This window comes from Marmota monax, unplaced genomic scaffold, assembly GCF_021218885.2.
Source record: "Marmota monax isolate L192 unplaced genomic scaffold, Marmota_monax_Labrador192_F-V1.1 WCK01_AAM20220418_F8-fsc00046, whole genome shotgun sequence".
Lineage (NCBI taxonomy): Eukaryota > Metazoa > Chordata > Mammalia > Rodentia > Sciuridae > Marmota > Marmota monax.
Window position 1 is genome coordinate 9,860,891 of NW_026692486.1, and position 12,301 is coordinate 9,873,191.

Below are 12,301 nucleotides of genomic sequence, written 5' to 3' on the forward strand. Positions count from 1 at the left end.
ACAGGGCTGTGAGAATCCAAGAACTTGCCTTTAGAAGAAACCCATGACATTTTTTAAGAGAGATAAATGTCCAGAAAACCAAGTAGGAAGGAAAAGGAAGTCCTCCTGTTAGGTGATGTCTAGTTTCCATGGCTGATTTAGAAATCACCCCACAAACACACACACATACACATACTATTAAACCTATTGATTGGAATCCAAATATTAAAATTGTCAATCCCTGAAAACCAATTAGATCTATGGCTAAAATTACAGTTTAATGAAAGATGAAAAGAAAAAAAAAGCCAAAGCTTTTCACTAATTTTAAGGAGAAAAAGGTTGAGATCCTATGTTTCCTTATTTATTATTCTCCATTATGCGTGAATTTACAAATTATTTTCCATTGTTCTCTTGCTATTTAAAGACGCTTTTACCAAACTCACTCCTGTGATCTGAGCTGCTTACCTGGATAGTCACCATTGCAATTTTTAGAATTTGTATGGCAAGTTTCCATGGCTTTCTACCTCGAGCCCAGAACTTCTCACAAGGATTCATGAAAAAGAATTTGAGTTTTCGCCTCATCTGGTCTTCTAACAGAAGCTTCTCAGATGGAGATGTTTGCTGGTTAAAGGCGCAGCGATTTTCCTCTTCATGAGAAGTGCAGCTACTTATACCTGTCTCAGGATTTTCCATCTCTAGGGAAGAAGATAAACAAGAGCTCTAGTAGGTGAGTGAAAGCACAAGTCCATGTTGCTTGAGAGTTCAGGTTAGTTCATGAAGAAGTCCAAACACAGGTCTGGTATCAAATAAGCACAATTATTCTAAACTGCACTTTATATGCTTATAGAATCAATTAAAATACAAGGCATCACATTCTCCATTTATTTCTATTACTAAGGGAATTTCCACCTTGTTGAAAGTTATCAAATTCAAAAGCTGCTCCTATCAGTAAAAGATTATATGCATGTATTATGTATTGTGTGTGTGTGTGTGTGTATACACATAGATAGATATATGCTCTCTATCTCATTAAGTAACAGATATACTTAGAGCAAAGATTGGAGTCCTGAGATTCTGGGTAAGAACTTCACAGGGCTGGGGATCCAAGATGGCTGGCCAGAGGGAGGCATCATTCTGTGTCATCCATGACCTGGGTCTCAACTAGTGGGAATACTGCTTTAGCTGAGAGTGGTAGAGGACCCCTCCACAGCTGATCCTGCACAGGAATCACAGCCACTGTGCTGCACAGGGCCCAGGCCCTCAGAGTTAGAAAAGGACTTCCAAGTACTGGCCCATACAGATCTTGCAGGTGCCTTAGCAGAACCACCAGCATAGGCACCACCCCCACAAAGGACACTCAGCCGTTACCCACATGCAGGAACTCTGGCCGCCACTCCATGTGGACCCCCATCTACTAATGTGGGGCTCCCCCAGTTGCCTCCATCTTGGGATTTAGCAGCTAGCTCCATAGTCCCCTACTCAAGGTAGCTTGCCTGCACCTGGGGACATCACAGGCTCTGAAGAAAGCTTATAGCCACAACTCTGCATGCCACAGCCATCACCGGGCTCCCCCCATCAGACCCAACACCCCATTGCTGAAAGCAGCAGCCTCCATGATGGGTCACCTCCATCACCATCTTTAGTCAGGGAAACTACCAGTTTGAAACACCCAATAGCCAGGTACCCATAGTTTTCTAATTCCTCCCAATCCCCAGCAGCCTCTAACTCAGCAGAGTGACTGCTCAATTCAAAACAGCTCTCTGTGACAGGTGCGCAGCCACCAGAGTGCAACACACAAGACCCCCAGAGAGAAAGGTTCCTGATCAGGAAGTAGAAAGGGAGAGGGTGAGGGAGATACACTTTAGAGACTAATTTAGGTGGCAGGAACTGTGAGGTCCACATGAGATGAGGAGACCCGGCACCCTCATCAGAGGAGCAGACTTCAAAGGAGATCCTTGAGGTACAGTCTCCCAACAGGATGATGGTGTTATACCCCACTTCCAGGTACCCTGTACCCAAGACCAAACCTCACACCCTGGTAACCCCCACCATCCTGAGGGTGGAGATACCAACTAAGAACAGAAATCCCCACCTATTGGATGAGAAGGAAAGCAGGACTAATCTCCAACCAAAATAGTCCTGGTTTCTTCCTTTGATATTTTTTTTCTTTCTTCTTCCCCTTTATTCTCCCACCCTCACATCCCTGACATATGTGAAACCAAGTATTTTGCATGAATTAGGATATTGAGAACTGAGACGACTAAATAGTTTATTACAGTTGTATTATATATTCTTTTTTTCCTCCAATTTTTACTATTTTAACATTTTTTAATTTTTCTTAATATATATGTGTATTTGTCTTAGGCACTCTACTGACTTTCCACTTACTTGTCTACCCCAAATTATTACCTCTCTATTCTCCTGTTACTAATCTTCTTCTTTAGATTTCTCTTTCACACTTCCTAAGATATAATAACTCTGTATCCTCATCTCATACCTCCTCAGCATATCTCTCTATACCTCACCCCTGGTTCTTTGTCCACCATTAGAAACTGTAAACCTTTTTACAAACCTACTGATTATATTGTAGATAATAATTGAATTCACTATTTCTGTACATTGTGACCAAACTTTAATGTCTTAATAACAACTATTTGTTTTTAGATGGTATTTTGTGTATATTGGGATCTGTTAACATTGTCCTTCCCCTCAAAGGTGAGGTACTGGAACCCTACAGGGGAGGATCAACAGAGCTAGAAAGGAAGCAATATGAAAAGACAAGGGAAGAAAGTGCCCCAAACAAATTAAGATACCACATTACTAGAATCCATGGCCAGCACAGCAGATGAAATTACAGATAAGGATTTCAGAATGAACATAATCAAAATGTTCTGTGAAATAAAGGATGATATAAGAGAGCAAATACAGGCAGCAAAAGATCATTTCGACAAAGAGCTACATAAGGAAATACAAGAAGCAAAAGATTACTTCAAAATGGAGATAGAGGTTCTAAAGAAAAACCAAACAGAAATCCTTGAAATAAAAGAAACAATAAACAAAATTAAAAAGCTCAATTGAAAGCATCACCAACAGATTAGACCACTTGGAAGATAGGACCTCAGATAATGAAGACAAAATATATAAAAGAATGTAGACTACACAGTGAAAATGGTAAGAAATCATGATCAGAACATTCAAGAAATATGGAATAGCATAAAAAGACCAAATTTAAGAGTGACTGGGATAGAGGAAGGCATAGAGTTCCTAACCTAAGGAATGAACAATCTATTCAATAAAATAATATCAGAAAATTTTCCAAACACAAACGAATTAGAAAACCAAATTCAAGAGGCTTACAAGATACCAATGTACAAAATCCACAACAGATCCACACCAAGGCACATTATAATGAAAATGCCTAACATATAGAATAAGGATATAATATTAAAAACCATGAGAAAAAAATCAGATTACATATAGGGGGAAACTAATTAGGTTATATGCAGATTTTTTAACCCAGACCCTGAAAACTAAAAGATCCTAGAACAATATATATCAAGTTCTAAAAGAAAATGGATGCCAATCCCCCCAAAAAATTTGTATCCAACAAAATTAAGCTTTAGATTTGATAATGAAATAAAAACCTTCCATGATAAACAAAAGTTAAAAGAATTTACAGCTAGAAAACCTGCACTACAGAACATCCTTGGCAAAATATTCTATGAAGAAGAAGTGAAAAACAACAATGAAAATCAGCAGAGGGAGGAATTACACTAAAGGAAAAGCTAATCAAAGGAAAACCCGAGTCAAATTAAATAACAAAAATGACTGGGAATACAAATCATGTCTCAAAAATAATCCTGAATGTTAATAGCCTAAACTCACCAATCAAAAGATACAGGCTAGCTGATTGGATAAAAAAATATGATGCCTCCAAGAGACTCATCTCATAGGAAAAGTCATACACAGACCGAAGGTGAAAGGTTGGGAAAAAGCATATCACTCATAGGCACTACAGAAGCAAGCAGGGGTTTCCATCCTCATATCAAATAAAGTAAACTTCAAGCTAAAGTTAATCAAAAGGGACAAAGAAGGACATTTCATACTGCTCAAGGGAATCATACACCAATAAGACATAGCAATTATATATATATATATATATATATATATATATATATACATATATATCTCCATCCCAAACAATGGAGCATCTATGTTCATCAAACAAACTCTTCTGAAGTTCAAGAGTTAAATTGATCACAACACAATAATTCTGGGTGACTTTAATACACCTCTTTCACCACTGGATATATCTTCTAAACAAAAGCTGAACAAAGAAACTATAGAACTCAATAATAAACAATAACTAAGACTTAGCTTACATATATATATACAATATTTCATCCTTCAACAAGTGAATACACTTTCTTCTCAGCAGCACATGAATCCTTCTCTAAAATAGACCAAATATTATGCCACAAAGCAAATACAAAAAATTAGAGATACTACCCTGCATTCTATCAGATCATAATGCAATGAAATTAGAAATCAATGAAAAAAAAAAGAAATCAATGATACAATAAAAAATAAAAACTACTCCAACAGCTGGAGACTAAATAGTATGCTACTGAATGAACAATGGGTTGCAAAAGACATCAAGGAGGAGATTAAAAAATTCTTAGAGGTAAATTAGAACACTGATACAACATATCAAAATCTCTGGAACACTATGAAGGCAGTACTAAGAGGAAAGTTCATTGCATGGAGTTTATTCCTTGAAAGAAGAAAAAGTCAACAAATTAATGACCTAACACTACATCTCAAAGCCCTAGGAAAAGAATAAATCAACACCAAAAGCAGTAGAAGACAGGAAATAATTAAAATCAGAGCTGAAATCAATGAAATTGAAATTTTTTTAAAAAATGAAAACATTGACAAAACAAAAAGTTGGCTCTTTGAAGAAATAAATTTAAAAAATAGACAAACCTTTAGCCATGATAACAAAGAGAAGGAGAGAGAGAACTCAAATCAAACATACGTGATGGAAAAAAAATATATATATATATATATATATATATATATATATATATATATATATCACAACAGACACTACAGAAATACAAAAAATAATTAGAAATTATTTTGAAAACTTGTACTCTAATAAAATAGAGAATATGGAAGGCATCAATAAATTTATAGAGGCATATGATATGAGTTGTCCAAATTGAATCAGGATGATATACACAATTTAAACAGATCAATTTCAAGCAAGGAAATATAAGATGCCATTAGAAGCCTACCAACCAAGAAAAGCCCAGGACCAGATGGATACACAGCTGAGTTCTACAAGACCTATAAAGAAGAACTAATACCTATACTATACAAATTGTTTTGCGAAATAGAAAAAGAGGGAGTACTTCCAAACTCATTCTATGAGGCCAATATCAACCTTATTCCAAACTAGGCAAAGACTCATCAAAGGAAAAAAAAAACCAAAACTTTAGACCAATATCTCTAATGAACATAGATGCAAAAATTCTCAATAAAATTCTGGCAAATCGAATACAAAAACATAGTGCACCATGATCAAGTGGGGTTCATCCCAGGGATGCAAGGTTGGTTCGGAAACCAATAAATGTAATTCATCACATCAATAGACTTAAAGATAAGAATCATATAATCACCTCAATTGATGCAGAAAAAGCATTCAACAAAATACAACACCCAGGGCTGGGGTTGTAGTTCAGTGGTAGAGTGCTTGCAGGTGTGAGGCCCTAGATTCAATCCTCAACACCACATAAAAATAAAGAAGTAAATTAAATTTTTTAAAAAACTCAACATCATAAAAGCTATCTATGCTAAGCCTAAGGCCAACACCATTCTAGATGGAAAAAAATTGAAAGCATTCCCTCTAAAAACTGGAAAAAGTCAAGGATTGGCACCAAAATAGACTGGCAGACCAATGGTACAGAATAGAGGACACAGAGACTAACCCACATAATTACAGTTTTCTTATATTAAACAAAGGTGCCAAAAACATACATTAGAGAAAAGACAGCTTCTTCAACAAATGGTGCTGGGGAAACTGGAAATCCATATGTAACAAAATGAAATAAAACCCCTATCTCTCACCATGCACAAAATTCAACTCAAAGTGGATCAAAGACCTAGGAATTAAACCAGAGACACTGAGCCTATTAGAAGAAAAAGTAGGCCAAAATCTCCATCATATCGGATTAGGCCCCAACTTCCTTAATGAGACTCCTATAGCACAAGAATTTAAATCAAGAATCAATAAATGGGATAGACTCAAACTAAAAAGCTTCTTCTCAGGAAAAGAAACAATCTGTGAGGTGAATAGAGAGCCTACATCCTGGGAGCAAATTTTTACCACTTGCACATCAGAAGGAGCGCTAATCTCTATAGAGTATAAAAAGAACCCAAAAAAGCTAAACACCAAAAAAACAAATAGCCCAATCAATAAATGGGCCAAGGAACTGAACAGACACCTCTCAGAAGAGGATATACAATCAATCAACAAATATATGAAAATGTTCAACATCTCTAGCAATTAGAGAAAAGCAAATCACAACTACTCTAAGATTTCATTTCACTCCAATCAGAATGGCAGCTATTAAGAACACAAACAACAATAAGTGTTGGTGAGGATGTGAGGAGAAATATACACTCATACATTGCTGGTGGGACTGCAAATTGGTGCAGCCAATATGGAAAGCAGTATGGAGATTCCTTGGAAAACTGGGAATGGAACCACCTTTTGACCCAGCTGTCACACTCCTTGATCTATACCCAAAGGACTTAAAAACATCATACTACAGTGACACAGCCACATCAATTTTTACAGCAGCACAATTCACAACAGCTTAACTGTTTACCAACCTAAATGCCCTTCAGTAGATGAATGGATAAAGAAAATGTGGTATATATACACAATGGAATATTGTTCTGTGATAAAAGAGAATAAAATCATGGCATTTGCAGGTAAATGGATGGAGTTGGAGAATATAATGCTAAGTAAGTTAGCCAATCCCCCAAAACCAAATGCTGAATGTTTTCTCTGGTAAGGAGGCTGATTCATAGTGGGGTTGGGAGGCAGAGCCTGGGAGGAATAGATAAACACTGGATAGGGCAAGAGGGTGGAAGGGGAAGGAGGGGGCATGAGGGTAAAAAAAAATGGTGGAATGAGATGGATATCATTACCCTAAGTACATTTATGAAGACACAAATGGTGTAAATATACTTCATATACAACCAGAGGTATGAAAAATTGTGCTTGTATATGTAATGAATTATAATGCATTCTGCTGAATTAAAAAAAAAGAACTTCAGAGTGTAGGTGGACTTTGAAATTACATGCAACATTTTATGTATATGTGGATATGGTCACTTTTTCTCTGGGGAGAAACTAAAACTTTAATAAAATTTTTTTTTTTAAGTTTAAAAGCGCTGAGTGGTAGGTAATAGGGTGTACGGTAGAGAAGCAAGATCTGGTTTGGTTTCTATTCTACAATTTGACACTTGTGTGACTTGATGCAAGTCACTCAGACACCTCAGTTTCCTGTCCTGTAAAATAGAAATAATGATATCTACCCTCATATGATTATAACAAGCATTAAATAAAAATGCAAATAAAGCTCTAGCATAATGTCTACCTCTGCTTACCCTCTACCCTCAGCAGATAGGGCAGTTTTCTAAACAGCCAATAAGGTTCTTCAGAGCATTGTGAACCTCAGGGAACTGAGATGTTCTACAAAGGGGAGAGCAGTTACTCAGTTGCAGTCCAATTCCCAACTAGCCCCATCACTTGTTTCTGCTTTTCACTGCAGACCTTATATTTATATAATACACTTTACTTTTCAAAGTATTTGATATCTATTGTTTCTTTTGTCACTTTGAAAAGGGTGAGGTGGCTTTTCCAAACTAATGGAGAAAGTCACTCCAAAGATTGGGACTTATCTTGGATTTTCCCCCAAACTAATTTTGATACTATGGAAACCTGTTCAAAATAAAATATCCCAAACCACCAAGAGAGTAAAATCCTTCCAGACAGAATAGAAAGACTGGTTGTTTGTTGTTTTCATAGCTTATACAAACAGCAATGAAGGGGGAATAATACAACCTACATTTATACACTACCTGGCAAGTCACTATTTAGGTACCACACTGTTTTCTAAGTCTAGAAACCACATTTGATTTGGATTCCAACATTCTTGGTAAACCCCAAACACTTCCAAGAAATAGTTGTTGGTTATAAAAGCTAGCCATGGGGAACATTTTTAAACTCTTGATTAATAAGAAACATTAATAAGGATATCGCTGAATGAATAAAGTATAAAGCATGTTTACCAAGTAGCATATGCAGTACCTTCAAAATGAAGTAATTGTAATAGAACTTATTAAAGTGTGGCTCTTACGTTTGTGGATAAAATGTAATGATGAGGAATAATTCTTAGATTAAGACAAAAGAGAGAGAAAAAAGTTAATATCTTTTATTTTCAAACAAAACATTTAATTTTCTTCTTTTAAAAAGTAAATTATTTGAGCCAGCATTTAAGAAGACTTTTACTATAGGACTTATTACAAAGATGATTTATGTTGATAAAATTTTCATATGAATACCAACATAAAAACGAAGTTGCTAATAATATTTTTATGGACTACAGAGTTAAGAGCACATTAAGCTCTTTCCGTTTTGGTATGGAGAAGATGAAACCTTAAACAAGGCAGCCACACACCGTGTAACAATAACCCACAGGAACAGAGAGAACATGAGCCAACCACCATTAATTTATTTAGCACATTGCACCAAGTTGCTCCGGAAGCAAACATTACGTTCACAAAGACAGGAGGTTCATTCAATTGGCTGCAAACGTTAATTTTACCTGTCTCAAAAACTCTCCTGAGGGTGCAGTTTGCTAACTGCAAATTGCTGGAATCCCCAGTAGCAGAAGGCACCTTGGCAGCTACTTTTTGCATCTACCCGGAAGGCACTAGGAGTGCAAGGTATGCACAGACCCCATCAAAAGAATTGGTGTGAACATACTTTATATACAAACAGAGATATGAAAAAAATTGTTCTCTATGTGTAATAAGAATTGTGATGCATTCTGCTGTCATGTATTTAAAAAAATAAAACAACAACAACAAAAAAAAGTCTATCCCAGGTATGAAGCATGCTCTGATACATGTAAATCACTGATTTACAGCTGTCAGAGGCTTAACTGGATTGAGCTGCAGGAAATTAGAGATAGGGAATCTGTGTAAATGGTGAAAGCCTCTGAGTTGGTGACAAAGTGATTCAACCTTTCCAATTTCACCTGACACAAAACTTCAGCAACAAGCGTTACTACTCCTCTGTGAGGTGGTAGGAGGTGCGAGATGCCGCGCTGACCCAGAGCAGTCGGCCTGTGAGCTCCTAAGCTCTTTAGCCCGCTAAAGCTCCCCTGGCAGCTGTTTTCCGCCAGGACCGAGACCCACTGTAGACCCAATTCCACTCCCTGACCACACGCCTCTACTAAAGGGACAATCCGAGTTACTAGCAGCAGGCTGAGCAACTTCAAGACCATCCCCGAGCTCCAGGAAGTCAATGCAGAGTGCAGCCTCTCAGGGTAGAGACTCTGGGTCGGAGGTGGCTTTCTGCTCTCGGAGTCCTGGACCCTGGCTTTTGAGTGGGCGGAGGCCTGGCGGGAGCTGATGGGCCGAGCTCACCCGCCGCAGCTACCACCTGGGGCTAACCCAGACCAGGCGCGCCGAACCCACGGGACCCCGGAGACCGGGACCCTACCCCCAGCCCGCGCGTGCTACTAACTGACCTTTAGCCAGCGATGGAACTGGTGCTGTGCCAAACAGCTGCATCTCGCACCCCGCTCCCACCTCTGTGCCCTCCATGGCGTCAAAAGCCCTGTCCTCCAGCTTTGCGTCACCTACAGCTCTCTACACAGTGGTCCCTCCCTGCGCGCGAAGCGCTGTTCCCACGACACCTGATGCCTCAGGGTGGCACCTGGTGCGGCTCACCTGTGGCTCCCGGCGCGAGGAGGGGTTGCCCAGTGGGGAACAACCGAGCGACTGGGCGAGGAGGCGTCAAATCTGCTCAGCAGCTGGGGCGTGCTGCATGTCAGCGCATTGTCCGAGCAGCCTCTGAGGCTCCGCTCCGCCCAGAGTCCAACGTGAGCCTGGCATCCTCCCTCCCCTGGCCGCTTTAACCCGTGACCCTCCTCCCCACTGCTCAGCTTCTTTTCCACGCCCTTTCTGGGGCAGCCGTTTAGCAGGACAGGTGGACAAAGCAGCCCTCTGAAGGACTCCGGTGCTGTCCGAGTGCTTTGGCACCCTCTCCCCTTACGCCCCTTGCTTTCATAGTAAACACCCCTACTTCATGGTGTGGTGCAGGTGCCTGGGCTCGGGCTTCATAGGGGCCAGGGCCACTCCTCCTGGTCCATTCCTCTCCAGTGATTTGTAGGACTTACACCCAATATTGGATGAACAGCACCTAGCACGTGTAAGAGCACAGTCCACTCCAAGGCCTGTCATTCTGATTTTGGCGTACAAGGTGAAATTCTGAAGTATAAGACATCAAGCCTGAGCCTTGTGCCCTCCTTGGTTCTTCAGACAAGTACCATGAAAATAAGACTATAAACTGGACTCTTCTCGAGGCTGGGCAGTGGGACGAAGAGCCCTGGGAGCCTCTTAGAAACAATGTGATTAGAAGCACCTAAAGTGACTTTGAACTGTAACTTTTTTTTTTTTTTTTCATGAATTTAACCTTAGTCTACTCCTTATCAGGAATGGATCAGGAACTTTGATTTTAATTACAATCATTTTGGATTTGCTTTATTTTTTTATTTTTATTTATTTATTTATTTATTTATTTGATTTTCGTTATTTGGGGCCACAGGTAAGTTTGTAAATGCCAGTAAATTTCCTTAGCACGATATTCCGGAAATTGTATCAAGAGTTGTCAGAGGCCCGGCGCTGTGGCGCATGTTTGTAATCCCAGCGGCTCAGGAAGCCAGCCTTAGCAAAAATGAGGCACTAAGCAATTCAGTGAGACGCTGTCTCTAAATAAAATACAAAATAGGGCTGGGGATATGGCTCAGTGGGCAAGTGTCCCTGAGTTCAATCCCTGGTATTCCACCCCCCTCTGCCCCTGCAAAAAAAGAGCTGTCAGACATAGATCAGTTTGCAATAGCAATTTATAAATGGAATTATCTTTTCTTGTAATGGCATACAATAATTTTTTGCTGTTCATTAGCCTGAATCCCAAGTGTTGTAGAGAAGGTAGATAGATGCCTAAAAGATATAATTGGCACACTCAATTCTCAAGTGCAATTTGAAAAATATAATCTCTAATGCCCATTTGCTGCCACACAATTTAACACTATCTCCTTACTGTAACATTGAACTTATGGCGGTGGTGAGAGTTTACAATATGTGATTGTTCGGGACAATCTGAGTCATGGGAAGGCTTATAGGCATAAAGGATAGCCTTCTCTCCCTCACTCAATTCTATTTAGAGCTGAGTTATTCAGACCCATGAATGAAAAAAGCTAGGCTTTGGAGTCACATTAATGGGGTCCCAAATTCCCTTCTATTCCACTTACTGACCAGCCTCTAAAAATTATTTACTCTTTCCACCTCTCTATTTATTTTATGTTGAATTGTCTAATAGATGGAATGGTGAATTTTAATTAATATGATGCATATAGAGCACTCATTACTGTGCCTGGCATATTTTGATTCTGTTTTTTTAAATGTGCTTGAGAATGTTGATTCTGTTTTTTTAAAGATCTAAATTAATGAAAAGATACACTGTGTTCATCAATTGCAATGCTTAATTCTATTAGGATGTCAGTTTTTAACCAAGTTCATTTATATACTCTACCCATTCTCAAGGAAAATTCCAGCAAGCTATTTTATAGAAATTGACAAGATGATTCTAAAATCCATATGGAAATGCAAGGAACCTAGAATGACCAAGGTTCATTGGTCTGGAGGATTTTCCCTACCTGATTCCAAGCCATCTAATGTAACTATATAAGCAAAACAGTTTGGTGTCGGAAAAAAGAGACAAATAGAATATATATAAACTATAGAACAGAGTCCAAAATAGACTCACATGCATGTACCTGTTCAGTTGATTTGTTTCAAAGGTGTCAAATAATATAAGGGAGAAAATTAACCTTAACAATCAACAAAGTGTTATTACGGGCTCAAAGAAGTACACTGACACCAAGTAAAAGAAAGAGGAAATGCTAATAATTCCAAGATTTAGGTAAACATTTCTGGAAAGCAGGGCAGGAGCTCA

At 38.7% G+C, this 12,301-nt stretch overlaps 1 protein-coding gene across 1 annotated transcript in view; it reads right to left on the minus strand.

Annotated features, from left to right (window-relative positions):
- Positions 1-10,163, minus strand: part of Mcoln3 (mucolipin TRP cation channel 3) — a 36,244-nt gene extending 26,081 nt beyond the window's left edge. The window contains exons 1-2 of the mRNA XM_046443260.2: positions 10,015-10,163; positions 445-674 (exon numbers count right to left, since the gene is read on the minus strand). Of these exons, the coding sequence (XP_046299216.1) occupies positions 445-672 (228 nt within the window). The 5' untranslated portion in view covers positions 673-674; positions 10,015-10,163. The remainder of the gene's footprint in view (positions 1-444; positions 675-10,014) is intronic.
- Between the last annotated feature and the right edge of the window lie 2,138 nt (positions 10,164-12,301).